The sequence below is a fragment of the Acartia tonsa genome, chromosome 13 (genome assembly GCF_053477335.1).
Source record: "Acartia tonsa isolate MP-2025a chromosome 13, ASM5347733v1, whole genome shotgun sequence".
Taxonomy (NCBI): domain Eukaryota; kingdom Metazoa; phylum Arthropoda; class Copepoda; order Calanoida; family Acartiidae; genus Acartia; species Acartia tonsa.
Genome location: NC_137272.1, coordinates 4,525,588 through 4,547,261, shown reverse-complemented (window position 1 = coordinate 4,547,261; position 21,674 = coordinate 4,525,588). Strand labels below are relative to the sequence as shown.

Genomic DNA, 21,674 nt, shown 5'->3' with positions numbered 1-21,674 from the left:
GAACCAAAAAGATATGCAAATCAAAAACAAATCAATGGGAAAATAATTTTTTTGCACTTTTTTCTTCTTTTAAAATTGATTTTTATCTTTAACATATGTACATATCTAACTAAATCCATAAGACTGGAGGTTAACAACTGTTCTCTAAAGTGATAGGGGTTTAATTTTCTCAAAGTTCACAAAACAGGGCGGAGCTGCTAGTCTATAATACAAAGTCTGTCTGTCTGTGCATTCGTCCGTCTCTTAAGATCTTGGTAACCACTGAACCGATCAGATTCTACTCTTCAGGAAATATACCTACTGGTCCTGTGGGGGGTTTTAAGCTTTTTTCTTGAAAGGTGGGACACCCCCCCTCGCCAAAAAAAAATCCCCCCCAATTTTTTTTCTTGCGTAGGTACCTATTTTTCCACAATTTTTTTTCTTAATGGGAAGTTAGTTCACATAAAACTACTGGCGGCAGCACTAGTAGTACTTAATTTTTTTAAAATTTCCTCTTGGGGCAATATATTTATTTAATTGTTTCCTGTTTGCTGAGTATACTCTTCATATTTATTCTAAAACAAACATTAGTTAATATTGCAATATAGAATAATAATAATATTAGGAAATTTTTTTATTTTCTTAACTTAAACTTAAAATAATGAAAATTTTCTTACCCAATCAAAACTAGAATTGATCCAGTAGTTGGTGGTAACAAAGATGTCACTGGTAAAATCCCAGGCAGGCAAACAAACATCAAGAACCAAGAACACAAAATTTGTCAAAGTTAGCAATTCGCATAGTTTTACCAAACTAAAAATATATAAAAAGATTACTTTAAACAACATTAAAATTGTTGTAAAAAAAGTTGAAATCTTCAATTTACTATTGTTAAAAAATATAGAGTTGCTACTTTTTTTATAACCATGTCAAGTTTGATATCATAGTTTAATTCTAACATACCTAAATTAACAAAAAGAGCTATCTATTGCGGACAGACCAACCTTAATTAAAGAAAAGCCTTCCTTTTAAAAAGTTAAGCCAAGCATACCATTTATTTGAGAATTTTTATTGAATAGCAAAGTTTAAAAAATATTTATATAACCCATGAGTGTATTACAGTATGAAAGACAGACACACACAAAATTCATTGAACACTTCACTTGTAAAAAGATCTAATGGATAAGATATGTTTAAAATTATAACAATTAATAAAACTTTGTTATTGTTGAAGAATGTTTACCTTGGATATCCTTCCTTTATCTAAAATAATAAAAAAATCATAAAAATATATTTTGGTAATAATAAGCAATTTAAGATTTAAAATAATGTACCTGTACACATTCAATTTAATTTTTGCTTGGTTTGATAATACTAACTGATGGGGAGATTCTTCTCCTAGGTTTGATAATATTACCTGATGTGGTGAGACTTCTCCTTTTTTTGATAATGCCATTTGATGTGGCGAGTCTTCTCCTTGGTTTGATAATGCCATTTGATGGGGTGAGTCTTCTCCTTGGTTTGATAATGCCATTTGATGTGGCGAGTCTTCTCCTTTGTTTGACAATGCCATTTGATGTGGTGAGTCTTCTCCTTGGTTTGATAATGCCATTTGATAGGGTGAGTCTTCTCCTTTGTTTGACAATGCCATTTGATGTGGTGAGTCTTCTTCTTTGTTTGACAATGCCATTTGATGGGGTGAGTCTTCTCCTTTGTTTGACAATGCCATTTGATGGGGTGAGTCTTCTCCTTTGTTTGACAATGCCATTTGATGGGGTGAGTCTTCTCCTTTGTTTGACAATGCCATTTGATGGGGTGAGTCTTCTCCTTTGTTTGACAATGCCATTTGATGGGGTGAGTCTTCTCCTTTGTTTGACAATGCCATTTGATGTGGCGAGTCTTCTCCTTGGTTTGATAATGCCATTTGATAGGGTGAGTCTTCTCCTTTGTTTGACAATGCCATTTGATGTGGTGAGTCTTCTTCTTTGTTTGACAATGCCATTTGATGGGGTGAGTCTTCTCCTTTGTTTGACAATGCCATTTGATGGGGTGAGTCTTCTCCTTTGTTTGACAATGCCATTTGATGGGGTGAGTCTTCTCCTTTGTTTGACAATGCCATTTGATGGGGTGAGTCTTCTCCTTTGTTTGACAATGCCATTTGATGTGGCGAGTCTTCTCCTTGGTTTGATAATGCCATTTGATAGGGTGAGTCTTCTCCTTTGTTTGACAATGCCATTTGATGTGGTGAGTCTTCTTCTTTGTTTGACAATGCCATTTGATGGGGTGAGTCTTCTCCTTTGTTTGACAATGCCATTTGATGGGGTGAGTCTTCTCCTTTGTTTGACAATGCCATTTGATGGGGTGAGTCTTCTCCTTTGTTTGACAATGCCATTTGATGGGGTGAGTCTTCTCCTTGGTTTAGTAATACAAACTGATGTGGTGATTCTTCTGCTGGGATTGTTAGCACCAGCTTATGAAGTGAATCTACTACTGGGATGGTTAAAGCCAACTTATGCGGTGATTCATCTGTAAAACCAGGTTCCTCTGAGAACATTTTCTAAAGAAAAAGATATCTATTATAAACATCTAGTGTGACAAAACTCCTAATTTAAAAATGCCTAATTTTACCAATGCCGAATGTGACAAAACACCTAACTAAAAAAACCTAACTTTAAAAATATCTAATTTTAGAATACCCAATTTAAAAATACCTATCTTAAGCATATATTAAGGGGGGGTTGACCATCCCCTATTTTTAATTCTAGTTTTAATAAGAAAAAATAAAAATAAATATTCCATTGGGGGGTTGGTGGTAACATCCCCTAAAACAGTTATTGACCTGTTATTTTCATGTTAGAAATATTGATTTCAAACTTGGCAATTCTGCAGTAGTCAGGTCTATTTAGAAAGCATAGCAATTTTTATGTAATTTAATTATCCTATTCCTCTGATTCTAAGATTTAAGATACAATGATTGGATTAAAAACTTCTTTGCCAATTGGATTTATGTTAATCATTTATGTTTTTAGAATAAGGCATTTTTAACATTAGACATTTTTAAAATTAGATATTTATAAATTAGGTGTTTTTAACATTAGCTATTTTTTAAATTATGTATTTTTAATCAGGCATTTTTAAAATTAGGTGTTTTGTCCCCACTCTGTTTAAATTGCCTGAAATAATTAGGCATATTTCTGTATTTAGGGACAAATATATTCGAAATTTTTTTCTTTAAATATGGAGAAAGACTAAACTACATAACTTTTGTGTCACTTTTGAGGAAGACGATTACCTTTCCTCCCATCTCTTTTAGAGAGATTTTCTTCCCCACTTCCCTTTTTCTATCCCTTTATATGACGTCATATAGGAATCGTCTTCCTCAAAAGTGACACAAAAGTTATGTAGTTCAGTCTTTCTCTAAATACGTCCTGTATGACATCTGATGATCTGTTAATTACATTTAAAATTTATATAAAACCTTAATTAAATGAATTCAATCTGTGACTGAAAAAGATTTGGGAATTTTCCTATTTGTGGCAACGCTCCTGAAGGGGTGATTCGTCGTATTTTAAAATGGCTTTTAATAGGTTATTTTAGGTTAGGTTAGGTTATATTGGGCTAGGTGCTTGCCCCACAGGGTTAGGAATTTGGACTTGCAGGATTAGAGCCTCCCGCAGGAGCTAGAAATAGGAGAAAATCTACTGTGAAAAAAACGAAGAATCGCCCCTTAAGGAGCGTTGCTACGAAAGGGACTATACCCAAAAATTTACAATACCTCTGCATGCTAAAGTTTCCAAATACATGCACTGACAGTTTTTTGATGTACCTGTAAAGATTTCTCATCCAATCTTCCATTTAACTCCATTGTCACTACCAAACCAGCAGTAGTCATATTTATTAACACATCATATTCAATTTATCAGGATCTTTAAATCTGAAAAAAATGAAATTAAAAAAGTAAATGGAATTTATGTGTTTTTTAAAACATTTGTATTAATATATTATATTTAGGTTGGGTCGATTTTGGAATTGTAATGTGGTACAACAACCATCTACTAGGGATAAGGGATAGGAAACCTGTCCATAAATTAGGTCCAGGCCTAGATTTGAAAGGGATATTGCAACTTTTACCATTTCCTAATTAAATGACGTCATTGGAGGCAGGTCCCAATAGGCTATCACTTTATACCAATAAGGATCGGCTTGTTTTGTATCAACCAATAGGCAACTGGAGGCAGCCGATATAAAAACCTGATAAAATAATATTTTCAAATAAAATTTTTACTCATTAATAAAAATGCAACAACACATCCTAAAATCCGTCTGAGGTAAACCCAATGACAGCTTTCTGAAAAATTCAAATTACTTCAAAAGATAAAAAAAAATTTGGGAGACAAAAAAAACATCATAACGTGATTTAAACAAAAGCCATTAACTTTTTTGTTTTAAATTAAAAAGTTCTATTTTTACTTTAGACTAGCTACTTATTCTATACTTTATTTCTTAACTCTCATTTAGTTATTTAAATAGAGTTGAGAATGAACTACTGCACCATCACATAACTGGTTTTTTAGGCCTAGGCTTGAAATAGGCCTGAAATAATATTTTCTTACATTTCCCATCCCTTATCCCTGACATCTACCTTTTAAATATTATCTAAAATACTAAAAGTGAAAGAAAATTATTTTCATTTCTGGGGCACAGTTTTATTTAAAAAGCTTTGTGCCAAATTTATAACAACATTGAAAAGTCAGAAAAATCTTAAAATAATTGTCATGGTTGTTTCTGTTAGGTTTAATTGTTTTTTGAAGATTTCTCTGACTAGGATCAATTTATCTAACATGTTTACATGACATATTTAAACTTGATGAAAATCTGCCGCTGTTTTATCGCAGAATATATTTTTTTCATTTGATAGGTAATATTCTTAATTTAAACAAGGATGGCAATATCCTTAAGTAGCAAATGTAAAATAAAAAAAAACATCAAAGTAAAAAAGGGAAATGAATTGTATACAAGACAGACAGATGGAAAAAGTAATGATGCTTTATCATAGCTCAGAAAAAAACCTATTTAAGGTAATTTCCAATAGACCTACGAACATTGTGACTTATAATGTAGACATGTAGTCAGTAAAATTTTCACAGAAAATAAATCTTATATCTTTAATAGGAAAAGAGAAAAACACATTATCACAAATTAAATCAAATGATGCTGTACGTATTGGTGCAAAAAATGGGGACAATTTTTAAATTGATTTGACGGGGCTGTTTATTTACGTCACAAGAGGGGAAAGAAAAGGGAAGGAGGAAAGAAACCCCCTAGAAAAGAGATGGGGGTATGACGCCACACGCCAAAACAATTTGAAATTTGTCCCCATTTTTTGCACCAATACGTACAGCATCAATCAAATGACCATTAAAACTAACTAATAGACCGACAGAATAAAAAATACACACTGGATGATCAATTATAAAAGGAATATTCACAAACATTCTCAGTCAACTATCTTAAATATCAGCCACAGATATGCACAAGGAAATTAAGATTATATCAAATGACCATCAGAGTATTACTGAAAGACCAACAGACAAAGTAATCAAACATTTTCAGCCGTCTATCTTAATTAGCAGCCAAGAAATTCACGTTTTCTAATTCTGTTTCTCTTAGTCAGACGGACGGACAGATATAACAGATTATAGCTGTGCTACTAAAAAATGCGATTGATCATTGAAATTGAAAATAAAAAGGGCTATGTATGTTCCTAGCCCCTCTGGAGGGTACATTTATCCTGACCCTTTGGGGCTACATAGAACCAAATATAACCAAACTTGGCCTATAGTAATAAAAAGCATGGGGGGGGGGGGGGGAGATTTTTGGTGGAATAGTATACAGCTTTATATATTACTAGCCGCAATGCCCCTAGAAGCCTCTAAGAAGAAGGGTTGGGTAAGGGTTGTTGAACCTGCCCCACTTTCAATTTTTAGTTAAAAAAAGAAAAAGTAAAAAAATTATTTGGTGAGGAGTCATTTTTCTAAGGTGATTTATCTTGGGGAGAGTGGTAGTACCCACCCCCGATATAGATAAAAACCTCCCAAGACATATGAGAAGCTACACTGTAATGGTAAATCATATCGGTTCAGTGGATCCTGTGGTTTACACAGAGAGACACGTACACAAACACAAACATCCTGTTACTTTTATAATAGAATGTAGTTTTGAATCACTTTTTATGTCATTGTTTATAATTATTTAACTACCTACTTTTAGCTTTTAATAAATTTTCTCGTATTCATTCGAATCCGGTGGATAGGAACCGGTTCTCATCCATACGAAAAAACTATGTCTAGCATCGTTTTATATCCAGCTTTCTACGAATATAGAAATGTACAATCATAAGATTAAAACCAGTTTTTTTAGCCGGTGCCTCCGGCACCTCGGGGCTAAAAAAACTAGTTTTAATCTCATAATTGTACTTTCTATATCCGCGGAAAGCCGTTTATAATACGATGCAAGAAATAACTATTCTCGTATTTATTTGAATCCGGTGGATAGGAACCTGTTCTCATGAATACGAAAAAACTATGTCTAGCATCGTATTATATCCAGTTTTCTACGAATATAGAAATGTACAATCATAAGATTAAAACTAGTTTTTTTAGCCAGTGCCTTCGGCACCACGGGGCTAAAAAAACTAGTTTTAATCTTATAATTGTACATTCTATATCCGCGGAAAGCCGTTTATAATACGATACGAGAAATAACTATTCTCGTATTCATTCGAATCCGGTGGATAGGAACCGGTTCTCATCCATACGAAAAAACTATGTCTAGCATCGAATTATATCCAGTTTTCTACGAATATAGAAATGTACAATCATAAGATTAAAACCAGTTTTTTTAGCCGGTGCCTTCGTCACCACGGGGCTAAAAAAACTAGTTTTAATCTTATAATTGTACATTCTATATCCGTGGAAAGCCGTTTATAATACGATACGAGAAATAACTATTCTCGTATTCATTCGAATCCGGTGGATAGGAACCGGTTCTCATCCATACGAAAAAACTATGTCTAGCATCGAATTATATCCAGTTTTCTACGAATATAGAAATGTACAATCATAAGATTAAAACCAGTTTTTTTAGCCGGTGCCTTCGTCACCACGGGGCTAAAAAAACTAGTTTTAATCTTATAATTGTACATTCTATATCCGCGGAAAGCCGTTTATAATACGATGCGAGAAATAACTATTATCTACTGTTTATAGAACAAGGATGACAACATCCATAAAAGCGAAGCACTGAAACGGTAGAACAAACGGACATTAACACTTATATAGTGTCAGAACTGAATAATCAGAATATAAATGTATAAGAATCGGAGCAAAATTGTAAATATATTTGTTGAAAAACATTCTTGTTATGATTATAGAGTTGCAACGCTTTCTTAATCGTACCTAACTACTAAAGGAATCACCATGAAAAGTTTGAAATCGATAGGACAGTTCTAATAACATGCATAAGTTAACGAAAAAAGCTATCCGTGTGTGACGGACGTACGGACGGACGGATGGACCGAAGCTAATTATAGAAAAGCTACGCTTTTAATACCAGCACACAATGCTAACCAAGTCTAAATATAAACTAAACCCCAGAACTGAAATATTGCCGCACCTCGCGACTAAAGACCAATCCCTAAATTTCTATTATGAATCCTTAGTTAAAACTGTTAGAAAATCACAGTTGAATCCAAACATATGCGCTACATCATAATTGTACTGTGTTTAAATAGTAGTTTAATTCTAGAAACCAAAGGTTTTTTTTCTCTGTAAGTTACGGAGCTTTCTAAAATACATCCCTATTTGAACTAACCAACAATCCATCGATTTTTTTTCTACAAACAAGCGCGCGCAGCTTATCTATAATAAGGTTAAAATTTCTGTATTAAAAATGGTTTTTCTTTGTTGTTTTATTAAGGTCAGAACCGAATAAAAAGAATATAAATATATAAATTCAAACAAAATTTTGAGTAAGTTTGTTGCAAAACTGATAAATGTAGGATACTGTTTAAGGACATACTTACATTTTGATTATAGAGAAGCTTCGCATATACATAAAATTGTTTTCCTAGAAATCAGTATTCCAAAAATTAGATGATTAGGTTAATTATATCACATAAAAAATTGTTTTCAAAAAAGTAAAAAAAACATCATGTTTTAAATAGACGTACGGACTTTTTGATAACGATTATAGAGTGCTAGGCTTTCTAAGTTGTACCTAACTGTTGTAGGAATCATCCTGCAAAGTTTGAAATCAATAGGATAAATTTAACATGTATAGATTAACAAAAATAACTAACCATTACGGACGGACAGACCTTAATTATAGAAAATCTTCGCTTTTAAAAAGGGTAGTAACTAATAAATGTCAGTACAAGATCCATTGAAAGCATGTTAATTTAAAACAAAAAAGATTTTTTTGTAAGATGTAATCATCTTATATATCTTATTCTTAAAATAATGATTTTTAGAAAATTCAAACAAAATTTAAACAAATTTGCACAGAATATTTATTTAGACTTCTAAGTTCTAGATGTTTTTGAATGATGAATAAATTATTACTTTATATTTTAGTCAATGTCTGTCTGTCTGTCTGTTTGACAGGTTCAGGTGCACTTTTTGGGCCCACCTGAAATAGAAATAGCAAAAACAGGAAAATGGTGCATAAAATACAAACGGACATAGTAAAGTAAAGTAGACGTGCATTAGTCACAAAAGTTCAACCAAAAATATCAGTCTTCTTAAACATTAGTGTGGGAAGTATTAATGAAATTTTTTTATCTGTCATAAGTGAATAACAGCCAAGGAAATTATGATTACCCCTAAACGTAGTTGAATATTAGAGTAGTTTCGCAACAAAATACTTGGGCAAAAAGAATTGAAGATTCAGAGTTGAGATAAAAACTGGACAAAAAAAACAATGATGAAAACATACATAAGTAGCGAAGCACATCAAAACATCAAATCAGACTGACAACGTAACATTGAAAAATATACAGAGATAGAGGGGACAATGGGCTGTTTATTATATTATTATACAAGTCCCCAAAGTTTTATAAAAAAAGTTTTCTTATTCGTTGGCTTAATAACTATGAGGACTTTAGTGAATTTTGATTGTATTTTTTAGGGGCTTTTCTCTGGGGAGGGTGTCAGTTATAAACTTTACCAGAACGTAGGAGAAGCTTCCCTGTAAAGAAGAACAATTTATGTTCAGTGGTTAGCAAGATCCCTCTGGTCACACACAGATACACATCTTGTTACTTTAATATAAGAATCATTTATTTTTTCTAATCTTACAAAAAAATATTTAAAACTACACTTTCTGCATTGTATCTAATTTTTTCAGGAATCTTCTAACTCTTTCAGAAATCAATAGGACAATTTTAACATGCTAAAAAACATGCTTTCCACTGTGGATTGACGGATCGACTTATATTTTTTAATGGCTTCCCTTTTAACTAAGAGAAATTGAAATGGTCAAAAAGATAAAAATACCTAACTTAAATAAGGATGACAACATCAATAAGTAGCGAAGCACAAAAAAATCATGGACGGGAATTTGAAAAGTAGATTTAAAGAAAATTTTTTTAAATCCGGAATAGAAACGTATAGGAGGGTGAAAATCACAAACCCTTTCTCCTTAGTTTTATATCTATAATATGAAGTAGAATGATGTCTGTCCGTCTGTCCCTTAAGATCTCGGTAACCACTGAACCAATCGGATTCTACTCTTCGGGTAATATACCTACAGGTTCTGTGGTGGTTTTAGGCTATCATCTTATTATACCCCAAACCCCCCCCCAAAAAAAATAAAAATCAAAAAATCCCCCGCCATATTTTTTAATTATTCTAAATAGTGGTGGAGACGGGGATCTCCTGGTATTAAAAGATGTAATTTTACCTCCTGGTGCAAAGCCCTTATAGGCTAGGGGCGAAACCGCTAGTATATTTATATTTTGTAGCGTGACAGACAAAGTAAATTATATACTGGATATTCATTAGTATAGGAAATCTTCACAAATGCAGCCGTCTATCCTGAATAGCAGCTAAGAAAATCATATTTCCCCTAGAGCATTACGGACTGACAGACAAAGAGAATTACAGAGTAACGTCACTACCAAAAATCTGATTTGGAAGGTATAAGTTTTTTAGAATATATTGTACTTACTTAACCAACTGAAAGATAACAAGATAGAGAAAAAATGCATAAGGAGAGAAGCACAAAAATTGTTATAAACAGGAAATAAAGAGAATATACAAAAAATGTAAGAAATCATTAAACTTTTATGTCTTTTGAAGCATGAACGACAGTCAGACGGATGAAACTTTGTATAGAATAGATGTTCACAAATAATAGAAATCTTCAGCTTTTTATATTAAATAGCAATCGAGAAAATCACATTTCCCACATTTTATCGTCAAGTTAGAATTGTCCTATCGATTTCAAACTTTGCATGATGATTTCTGCAGTAGTTAGGTACGATTCAGAAAGCTTAGCAACTTTATAATCATTACCAGAATGTCCGTACGTCCATTTAAAAATGTTTACTTTTTAACTTTTTGAAAACTTTTATAAATTGTAGCAATGTTGATTTTTAACTTTAACAGCAATTTTTTATGTGATATAATCATCGGATTGATCTGACTTTTTAGTACTGATTCCTATTACAATAAGGTAAAAGATTATAATCGAAGCAAGTCCTAAAAATGTCAGTATGTCCTAAAACAGAGTTCTGTATTTCAAGAAGTTTTGCAACAAATATACGTATAATTTTGTCAAAACTTTTATATTTTTAGTTTGTAAATTCAGTTCTGACACTCTATAAGAGTTAATGTTCTTCTGTCATACTGTTTCAGAGCTTCGCTTTTATGGATGTTGTCATCTTTGTTATTTTATGATGCTATTCAAGATTTTGTGTTTTCTCATCCTTGCTTTTTAAAGCGTTGCTTATCTATATTGAGGAAAGTCAGTTCTGTCTGTTTATCTTGTATTGCTGTTGTCGTCATTTTGGAATGCTAAAGTTGTCCTAGAAATTTCAAACTTCAAATCATGATGTGATTTTTGTTAGGTACAACTTACATATTTAGAAACATAGCAACTCTATAACCATACTATAGCTTCAGTTCGTCCGTTTTAGAAATAGTAGTTTACCTTTTTTGTTAAATAATGTGGCGTGTAGAGGGATTTTGCCAGGGGGGTGCGCCTTTTGACATTCCCCTACAACAAAAATTAAGAGGGGAGAGCTTTAAATATGTGTGTTTTAGGGGGGTGGATGATTAAAATATTTTTACAACAAGTATGACAACATCCATTAAAGCAAAGATCTGAATTCAACAAACAAGCAAACGAACATGAACACGTCGTAGAGTGTGTCAAAACTTAAAATTAATTTACATTTATAAACAAAATATTATACAAACTTGTTGCAAAACTACTCAAATTCAGGATTCTGTTTAAGGACATAATTTCATTTTTACGACTAGATTATAAATACAACACAACCGCTCGTCGTTTAGGAGGTGATAGGTTTAAATCTTTGCTTAACACAGAGTCATAACTAAAGACGTTAAAAAGGTTCCTACTGCAGCTTTGTCAGGTGTGCGACATTAGTTATAGTGGAGAGAATGCCTTGGCCAGAAAAAGGCATAACTCATTACCAAACAAAGTTGGGATTTTCCAGCTTATTCCAACAACGAAATTAAATTACAAAACCTATATGCGATTTTCAGCTGTTGTTGGAGGACAACACTTGGTAGAATTGACGACCTTTTATCTGTCTCCCAAAAATTATTTCATATTTATTTCGCTTGTAGGCTATACCTTATTCCTGAGGATTTCCATACAAAGGTCATGCAATCAAAGTTTTGTTAATCTGATGGGTGTTAATGTTAATGTTAATGGGTGTTTGGGTAGAAAACAACATACATAAGTAGCGAAGCACAAAAAATCGTGGATAAATATACGGAGATTTAAAAATCATATTTTGATATTAATAATAGTTTTTTGGGAAAAATCTAATCTAAAAAAGATATTTATATTTTGTATGATGGCTGACAGCCTGATTGTCAAAATAAATTACATACTGGATGCTCAGAACAACAGGAAATTTAATTTTGATATTATTCTCCACAAAAATTTTGAAAATTGGACCAAAAATCAGTTATAAAAATTCTTTAGAAAAGTAGTTTTGACAATGTGGAAAGTCATCTATTTTTTAATATCTATTCTTCCTTTTTTAGTAGAGAAGCTAATATATAAATTAGATTTTTTGTGATGATTCTGCTTACCAATTCTAACTTGGTCCACTTTTAATGCTTTTCAACATATAACTAATTTACTATGGGTCTGGAAAGAGGGGACATTGTTCTTTTTTTTTACATAATTCCAAAAGTTTTATCATTTTCTTATCTGTTGGATTAACAACTTTGGGACTTTTAATGAATTTCTAATGGTTGCTTCATTTAGTTCAGTGTCGAAACGCTTCAACCACTAATTGTAATCTACAGAAGGGTTATTTTTTTATATTAACATTGGGAAATGTGCATCAATTTATTGGTCATTTTTTTATACCTTTCGATCCCTGGTCTTTTCTGCTCTATATTTAACTTCCAAATTCTATGAAAAAAATGGAACGTTTACGTCAATAAAAAAAATTATTTAATAATGGGGACCTGACTATTGCGGAGATCTCCTAATCTCCTAACATCAAGTCTTTACTAGCTATGTAAGTATGAACTTAATATTAATATCATAAAATGACTTTGACTCACTTATAGTCGGAAATTCATTATCAAACAGGGGAAATGCACAAACATTTTGCATGGAGGAGGAGAGATTTTTCAATCTTCAGAAAAAAATTTTTGTATGGGATTTTGTAAGCCCAGGAATGATTTTAGTGATAGCACTTAAAATATTAGAGAACCAATTTGCTTGCAGTATGTATCCCTTATTCCCTGATTTTGTCCGGGCATGGAGAAACAGTTTCCATGACACTCTCTTATTGCCTTAATTTGTCTGAGCAAGGAGAAACAGTTTCCATGACACTCTCTTATTGCCATATTTTGTCCGGGCAAGGAGAAACAGTTTCCATGACACTCTCTTATTGCCTTAATTTGTCTGAGCAATGAGAAATAAACTTTCTCAGAGATTCCAACTCTCTCTCTCTCTCTTAGTGTTACAGGGGCGTCCAATCTTTTTTGTAGGGGGGGGGGGGGTTAAAAAATTTGAAGGGGGGGTAATTCGTTTAAGGGAGGGGGGTATAAATTTTTTTTACCCCCCCCCTAAAATTTACCCCCTTGGTAAAATTTTTTGGGGGAGTAATTTAAATATTATCAAATATTTAGTATTAAAAATGCGCAATAGGCACCCCCTAATAAGTTTGGGGGGGGGGGTTAATCCCCACTTTACCCCCTCCCCTCCCTTGGACGTCTACGTAGTGTTACTTTCTTTTTTTCTCTCCTTCTTTATTTCACCCTTCTCTTTCTCCTTCTTTTGGGGTACTGGAAGAAAAATTAGACACATTACAAACTGTCCCAATTTTGTATAACTTTTGCGGAACAAGTTCCAATTACGTCATATTTTTCTTTCCCGAAAAAGAGAAGGGGGGAAAAAATTCTCTTCAAAAGAGATGGGGAAAACCCCCTTTTCTCCCATCTCTTTTTTCTTCCCCCCTTCCCTTTTTTTCTTTCCCTCTTCCCTTTTTCGGGAAAGAAAAATATGACGTAATTGGAACTTGTTCCGCAAAAGTTATACAAAATTCGGACAGTTTGTAATGTGTCGAAAAATTATACTCCAACTTCATGACATGGACATCAAACTGCCATGTTTACTGTAAATGTTTTTCATTATATATAAAGGTATTTAAATTAGAATTAAGGATATTTTTATTTAAAAATAATTCATTTTGATAAAATAAAACGTAAGTTTACAAACATCACATCTTAGATGATCGATTTAATTTTGATATTTTAATATTTTTCTTTTTTGATGATGGTCTTATAGGCCCTCTCCAGTTTTGCTCGAACCTTAATAGAAATAAAAATTTAGATTAGATTCTAAAATTGTCAGTTTGAATGTTAAAATTTTTTTTATCTCCCTAGAATCTAGAAATGTTATATTATTATGCAAAGACTATCATTAGAAATGAAGCTACTATAACTAAAATGTCATTCCGTCTGTAATGCTATGGGGGAAATAGTAGTAAGATAGTAATAGATAGAAAAGGGCTGGAGACAAGTTCCTTCCTTGGACTATAAATGTATAAGAATAGATGTATAATCCAAACTGATTATAACTATTCCAAATAGCAGAGCCGCTTTTTGTCTCATAGCAAATTGCATTTAATTTGTTAGTAGGGACTCGGCTGTGTTTATATTTCCAAAGCCATCAGCTGATTTCAAGGACCCAATACAATATAGGGATAGTTCCAGTGAATAAGGGAGGAGACAATAGATCGAATATTCAATTTTTAGGAGTCTTAGACTTTGGGTACTGGCTTAAAGGGAATGTGCAAGAATTTAGCAGGTTGTGACTGACTTTGGGTACTAGCTCATCAAATGCCGCTAACTTGCAACGTTAGTTTTAAATATATAGCAGACGAGTATCTGTAAACTTAATTTGTTATGAGATAACTGGTTTTAATAATTTTTTTTCTCCAGAAAATATCCTTTCATAGATATAAACTTTATGTGATATTTGTGTAATTAATCTAAGAACCATTAAATTTAGGGTTATGGGGCTATGGGTTGAACAGGTTCCAGGGATTAATTACTGTCTGATGTGCTGGTAATCTAATTTCAAAATGAATGCTTTTTTTCTTGGAACTTTTTTCTTATTTTATAGTTTTCTAAATTTTATTAACACACGCTTTACAATTTCCTTCAAATTTTCTGAATAAATCTGGATTTCATGGTCTTTCAAATTGAATTAATTGCCCATTTTCCCCTCCCTTACTCCATGGATAGGGTCAGTGCCATGAGGGGAAAGTTACATTTTGATTATACCTGCTCATTTCCAGTGCAATGGAAAAAGAAAACACAAAAGCCGAGAACTCCATTTATTATTGTAAAAGTTCCATACAAGCCAAAACTCTGAAAAATTTAATAAATTATAAAACTTAGAAGAGAAAATTAACATATAAAATCAAAAAAGGCATTAATATAGCAGCTTTTCTACATAATAACAATTAGTGAAGGGTTGACTTAAACAAAGCATTCGTCGAAATAAATTATAACTTGACTTAACAATCTCATAAAAGCTCCTCATCATTATTACCAAACCCTTGTCACGTTACACTAATGAATGAAGCTCTCTTCTGAGGAGCTTGGGATAAGTGTTTACTGATACCTATGTGACTATTGGGTATCCAAACCACTTCATATTCTCTCTCTTACCCAATAAGGAGTTATGTAATTGTATTGCAACTGAGAAAATCAAAATAACATTTGGAGAGTTGGATTCGAACTCTCAACAGAGTAATTCAATGTATTACCATTGAGCCACCACGCTAACCTGTTACTTTATAAGGGTCCAGATAAGTTGGTATATGCTTTATAGAATACTTTGTAAGAATTAATAATATATTAATCAAATTGAATCGTTACTTGAGGTTCTAGCCCTTTTCAAGAACTTGCAACTTTTAAGTCTTGCACCTTATATAGGAGCAGTAGGTATCATTTAGTATGGTCCACACCCAAACCCAACACCTCACAGACAGACAAATTACACCACTGCCTAACAAAATTATACCTGTTCATATTCTGCGACAGTTCCAACCATAAAGGAGATGTAACACAGAGGCATAATTATCAAATTAGATCTCTAAATATCAAAAAAAAATATGAACAAATTTTTTAAACTCTGAAATACCAATATTTTCGATAAAGATTTTTATTAGCGAAATTTCCCCTCAAGGTGAATTTTATAATAGAGCATAATCTTTTATTTTTGAAGTCAGTTAGAGATATAGTTTTTTTCCTGTGCCAAAACCCTGCGGGCTACCCTGCATCAAATATGACCTAACTTTGTCTGTCCTTCAGTAATAAACAAACTATCTAATAACTACCCCTTCCCCCTTACTTTCAATTAAATTTTCGGAAAATTAAGGTGGGAGTTCTGTTCTCAACAAGGCACTTTGAAGGAAAAGCCCTCTAAAGCGTTCACCTTTTTATCCCTACATCTGTCTAAAACACTTTTTTCAAACTGTGAACTTTATACTTACTCTAAAAATTCTTTTTTACTGTAAACATATTAAAGCAATTCTGTCTGTTGGTCCTTGTCAGTCACACTATATCTTTAACTAGAGGCTAAGCCCCTAGAGGCCACTTGAATTTGACAACCCAATTTAAAAAACAAAAAACTTCCGCGAATTGTTACACATTCACAATATTGGATGCTTAGTAGCAGTTTTTTTTCTGACCTGTAATTGGCTGCCCCAGCCGCCTCAATTAGAGTAAAGTTGATGATTACAAAAGCTATTATTGGAGCAAATTGGGCTGAAAACAAGAATGATTGAATTCCAAATATTTGAAAGAAGTTATAGTAGTTGTATTTAAATAGAAAAGAAAATTATACAAAAGATTTTACCTAGGAGTAAGCTGTATTTGTCAATCTGAAGCCAGCAATGGTACTCTCCTGAATAGTAATATTAAAGTTTAAAGATATTTTAAATATTATTCCAATTTTCATCAACAAAACCTGATAAATTATAATTTCTTTTAGAGAGTTTGTCTCAATGTCTATTTAAAGGAATCAGTATTGGAGTATTTAATCTAGTGAATTTTGTTAAATTTAAAAAAAAAAGCAAATTTAAATTGTATTTTAACTAAATATATGCAGTACCTCCATAATTTTTATATTCAAAAGTAACACTGATAAGAGTGATACCAATACCAAGTCCCCAACCAGTGAAGAAGTTCTGCCATCTTGTCAGCAGACCATCTCTCTTTACAACATAGGCAACCAAACTGATAAAATATCACCATAAGATTAAGTTATTGAATTAAAGTTTTTATTGACACTCTAGATTGTGCAACAAAATAGACTTTTCTTTAAAAGTACTAAACTAATATATTTCTTGTATGTGTGTGATAATCAGTTTTATTCAAATAAATAATATATATTTAAAAACTATTTTAGGTTTTTTCTGCTAATTTGCTTTAAAGTTGTTAATGAGACAATGTGAGCAGCTTGGGATAGCCTATAGAGAATGGGATACACCGCAAGTTCTTATATTTGTATATCTATGAACTATATCTTGCTTAATTATGTTCATGATTTTATGTCCATGGAATTCCCCTTACTCAAAATATTTATGTTGTGCAACTAATAGCAGCAGTAGACAAAGTTTTAATGTCTTTAGTTATGATGTAGTATAAGGAGATTGAGACCTATCACTATCACAACGACAAGCAGATGTGCTGCATGTTATGCTACAGTCGTAAATTTATTAACAATACAATAATGAAGACACTTGTATTTTAAAAGCTACCTGTAGGTGTAGAGGTTCCAAGAACATAAAAACAAAGGTGGTAAAGAACATGTGGATGAGAATATAAACAACAAATCTACAGATACCAATCTAAGCAATATAATAGTAGAATAGTAAAATACCAATGTACAACAAATAAAACTCCATTTATACAACATCATTGATTTTTGTTTTGTCAGTTTTTATCACAAAAGTATTGAATTAATATTTCACAACATATTTTCATACTTAATCACAAAATATTGAAGTTTCTTACAATAAATTTATATTGTCTACTTCAAAAAATGAAGGTTTATGAACTAGAATATATAAAATCTTGCTTTAAATTGAATAAATCTTAGCTTAGCAAAGCTTGTAACTGCTTTACTATTGAGAAAACAATAGATTGGAACCACTAGTAAGAAGCAATCTATAAAAACTGAAAGTAGATAAATGCTTCTAATAGATGAATTGTTGTCTGTTAACCATGCAGTAAAGGTAAAGACTGCAATGATTAAGACCAGCCAAGCCAAAGGACCAACAGCTTTGTAAACTGAGGAGGAATCATCAGATTGTGCAGGAGTTTTCTGGAACCCATTTATAATACTTGTTCTCACATCTATCAGAAAAGAAGCAGTTCTGGAATTGTTCACAGTTACTGGTGTATCAAAAGTCCTACTTGGTCCATTACTTGCTGGTGGAACTTCTGCAGTTTTATCAACAGGGTTGTGATGGTCAAACTCATTAGCTTCTTTGGTAAGATCACTTATAGTTAAATCATTCAGAACACCATCTGCTTTTGGTGTATTCCTAACTTGATTTCTCTTCCATTTAAATAACTTTAAAGTTTTTAATTTCTTGTAAATAAAATTAGATCCTCTAATCAATGAAGTTATGAAGATTAATAAACCTGGCAAAAAGTCTATGCCTTTTCTAGCAAAAAAGATTTCTTCAAAATCAATGTTCATGCCTATCTTATAATGAATTGCCAATACTGCAATTTTACGGGTACAAAGTGTTCCATGAATCAGATACTGTAGTATCTGAAGAACTAATGATATGATTGGTATTGATAATCCCAGATACAGACTCAATTCTTCATGATTTAAAGCTAAAAACTGATAAGGAAAGAGATCAAAAAACGTCCTAAGCATCATAAATTCAACACCAGCCATGGTAGAATATAAGGATAACAAATTCCCAACTGGGTTAAAATAACAAGTAACATTGCCATTGGTGTCCCAACTCTCTCTCAGTTCATCCCAGAAAAGTGCAGCACAAAACAAGTATCCATATAGCAGAATAGTGAAAAACATCATCCAGGCAATAAATGATTTTGTAGCAGATGTCAGAAGGGTGAAATTTGCAGCTGGTAGGCTCTTGCAGTAGGCATATATTATAGCTGGAAGAAGGACATACAAATTTTTATAAAAAAAAACTAAACTTAAAATAAATACTCAAAAAGAGACAATACAACTTTAAAACTTAAAGTAGCTAATTTATTAGAATGGAAAAAATATATTCCTGGTAGTTACATGTTTGTCAACCAGGAAGCTACAGATTATCATTATTGTGTATATTCTTAACCTGAAGCAGTTATACTAGGTAGGATCATTGTTGAATAAGCCACTAATCTCACTTGATAAGATACTAAAGGCATATTTATCAGTCCCAATATTACACACAAGCTTATTACTAGCTTTGACTTCATCTCTCCAAAAACTAGCATCTACTGTAATTAAATTCTCTTATATTCAAGATAATTACATAATTGGATAATGATTTTCTAAACAGAATATATAGTACATATTCTTTAAAAGAATATACCTATACATACATAGTACATATTCATTCACTTATTTAATATTTCAAAACAAATGATTACTAAAATAAATCCATTATAAATTATTGCAATAAAAAGAGATTTTGTTTCCAGGACATTATTGATGATACTACTTTAGAAAATTGGGATTATCAACATATTCAAATATTATTCTGAGAAAATATATTTTTTGTGTAATATTAAATATTGTATTATTACAAATATGCAAATATGACAATATCATTAAATTTAGTTTTTTTTTAAACAAATCAGAGCAGTTTGAGGGATTCATTGTTTTTCCAAGTTTTTACTGGATTTTTTCCATTTATTTCATCTTTTTTTATGTTTGATGGTATATAAAATTTTAATTATTTTGCTCAAAACAATTATCTCAGGGATATAGAGAGATGACAATGTGCAATTGATTAAATTTTGTAATTCTAAAAATAAAGTTAGAGAATAGAGGGAGCAAGGGTACATGACTATATAGAACTATCGCAAAGACCTACCAACACAATCCCATTGCTCAAGAAATTTGACAGCTTAGACTCTAAAATGGCTGAGTTTTATACAGGGTTTTTCATTTTTAGAAACAATACCCTAACTATAAAATTTATTATGTATTTGTGTTTGTCCTTTATAGATAATGCATATATCTTAAAATTAATAAAGTAAAAAAAACAATTTTGGCGTTGTCAAAAAATTATAAAATCGTAAAATTCTGGATAGTAATTTCATTACAAGCTGTTTTGAGTACAATTATTTCGGAAAGTAGATATTATTTCCATTTTTTATAATAACAATATTAAAGTTCAAGTTAACAGCACTATAGATTTAATTTGTTTTTAAAAATATATTTCTTTTTTTAGGAGGCTTTTAAATCTTTATCTTAGTACTAGATAGATAACTTTCTTCTTCCTTACAACTTTCCTAAACTGTCCATAGCAATGTGAACTGAACCAGAGCGCATATCTGTGTATATGTCATATTTAGTAGCGAAGCTACTCTATAATTCACTTTGTCTATCCATCAGAAAGTCCGGATTTTTTTTCAATGAACTTGTAATTAAAATCAATCTGTATTTGCCTTTTATAAAAGGATATTACATCCCAATAAATATATGTAAATTATTTCAAATTGTAGCTCATTTATGACACTATACATGCTATACTCTGCTTCTACAGTTACAAAATGAATGTAATTATTTTAAATTCCTGAAAATAATAAAAATCTGTAAATTGCTATATACATTTTCAATATTTCATGCAATAAATCAACTGATTTTTGAAAGACATATTTGTTAAATGTTGCTAAACTTGATATCATCATCCTTGTTAGAATGTACTATAGTATTTGAATAAAAAATGTATTATTATTTTTTGAAGCTAGCTTTTTAATAATTACGTTTAAATTCTTTTAGATTTACTGATAATTATCATATAATAATTTTTTGCTTATTTTCAAGGTCTTACTATTCTAATTATATATACATTATTATGTTTAATAAGAAAATTCCGACATTCATCTTAGGTTATTTTTTTTTTTAATTGCTATCTTTGAATTAAATATTCAAATAAAATTACACAGTACAAATAATAAAAAACAGGTTTTGCTTACAAAACACAATCAAATTAATGGAAACACTTTTGAAAAGATAGCATTGATTTTAAATGTTAAATATGCTCTAAATTTTTACAAAAATTAGGCAAAATATTTATTTTTTGTCGTTGATAACAATATCGTATTCTTATACTCTTATTTACAAATAGTTTTACACTAAAATCTTTTGATTTAATTGTTTTAACTCTTGTACATTAGGTCACATGACTTTAATTAATAATAAAGGTCCCCAAAATCCTTATACCAAAATATATGGTGGTTTTGATTAATTAGTAAAGTTCCTTCAAATCTTATTCCAATGACAGCTTATGAGCTTTCTAGCAGCTAAGTGAGAAAGCAAAATTTTTATCGATAAACAACCTTCTGCAGGGTCATGGGTCTTTGAAAAAAGAAAATGGTTTCATAGCTATTTATCACTCTATATATATTACTTTAATATTCTAAATAAAAAATCTTCTAAATAAATAATATTCAAAACCAGAAAAAAGACAAAACTTAAGCTACAGCAATCTATATTAAAATTGGATAATTATATTAAGGCAAGTAAGTAGGTAAAGAAAACTATTTAGGGTAAATCAATATAAGAAAAGTTGCGTTGGTGCTAGTACCAAAAGTCCAAAGGATGAATTTTGAATTCCCATTCCTATATTTCAGCATTACCTGCACATATTAGAATGAATATTACCTCATATTTAAAATAAAATAAGTAAAGACCATAAATTGAAT

The 21,674-nt window shown here is 31.4% G+C and overlaps 2 protein-coding genes across 2 annotated transcripts; both read right to left on the bottom strand.

Moving 5' to 3' along the window:
• Positions 1-496: 496 nt before the first annotated feature.
• On the bottom strand, positions 497-2,083 carry LOC145304562 (uncharacterized). Its single transcript, XM_080146472.1, has 4 exons — positions 1,397-2,083; positions 1,223-1,242; positions 657-792; positions 497-554 (listed from the first exon to the last, which is right to left on the bottom strand). The coding sequence occupies exons 1-4, from the start codon at positions 2,057-2,059 to the stop codon at positions 513-515; spliced, it is 861 nt and encodes a 286-aa protein (XP_080002598.1). The 5' UTR covers positions 2,060-2,083; the 3' UTR covers positions 497-512.
• An 11,766-nt stretch (positions 2,084-13,849) lies between these two features.
• Positions 13,850-21,323, bottom strand: LOC145304417 (adhesion G protein-coupled receptor L3-like). Its single transcript, XM_080146297.1, has 8 exons — positions 21,309-21,323; positions 17,993-18,330; positions 16,879-17,003; positions 16,624-16,671; positions 16,414-16,532; positions 15,787-15,858; positions 15,042-15,128; positions 13,850-14,063 (listed from the first exon to the last, which is right to left on the bottom strand). The coding sequence occupies exons 1-8, from the start codon at positions 21,321-21,323 to the stop codon at positions 14,007-14,009; spliced, it is 861 nt and encodes a 286-aa protein (XP_080002423.1). The 3' UTR covers positions 13,850-14,006.
• Between the last annotated feature and the right edge of the window lie 351 nt (positions 21,324-21,674).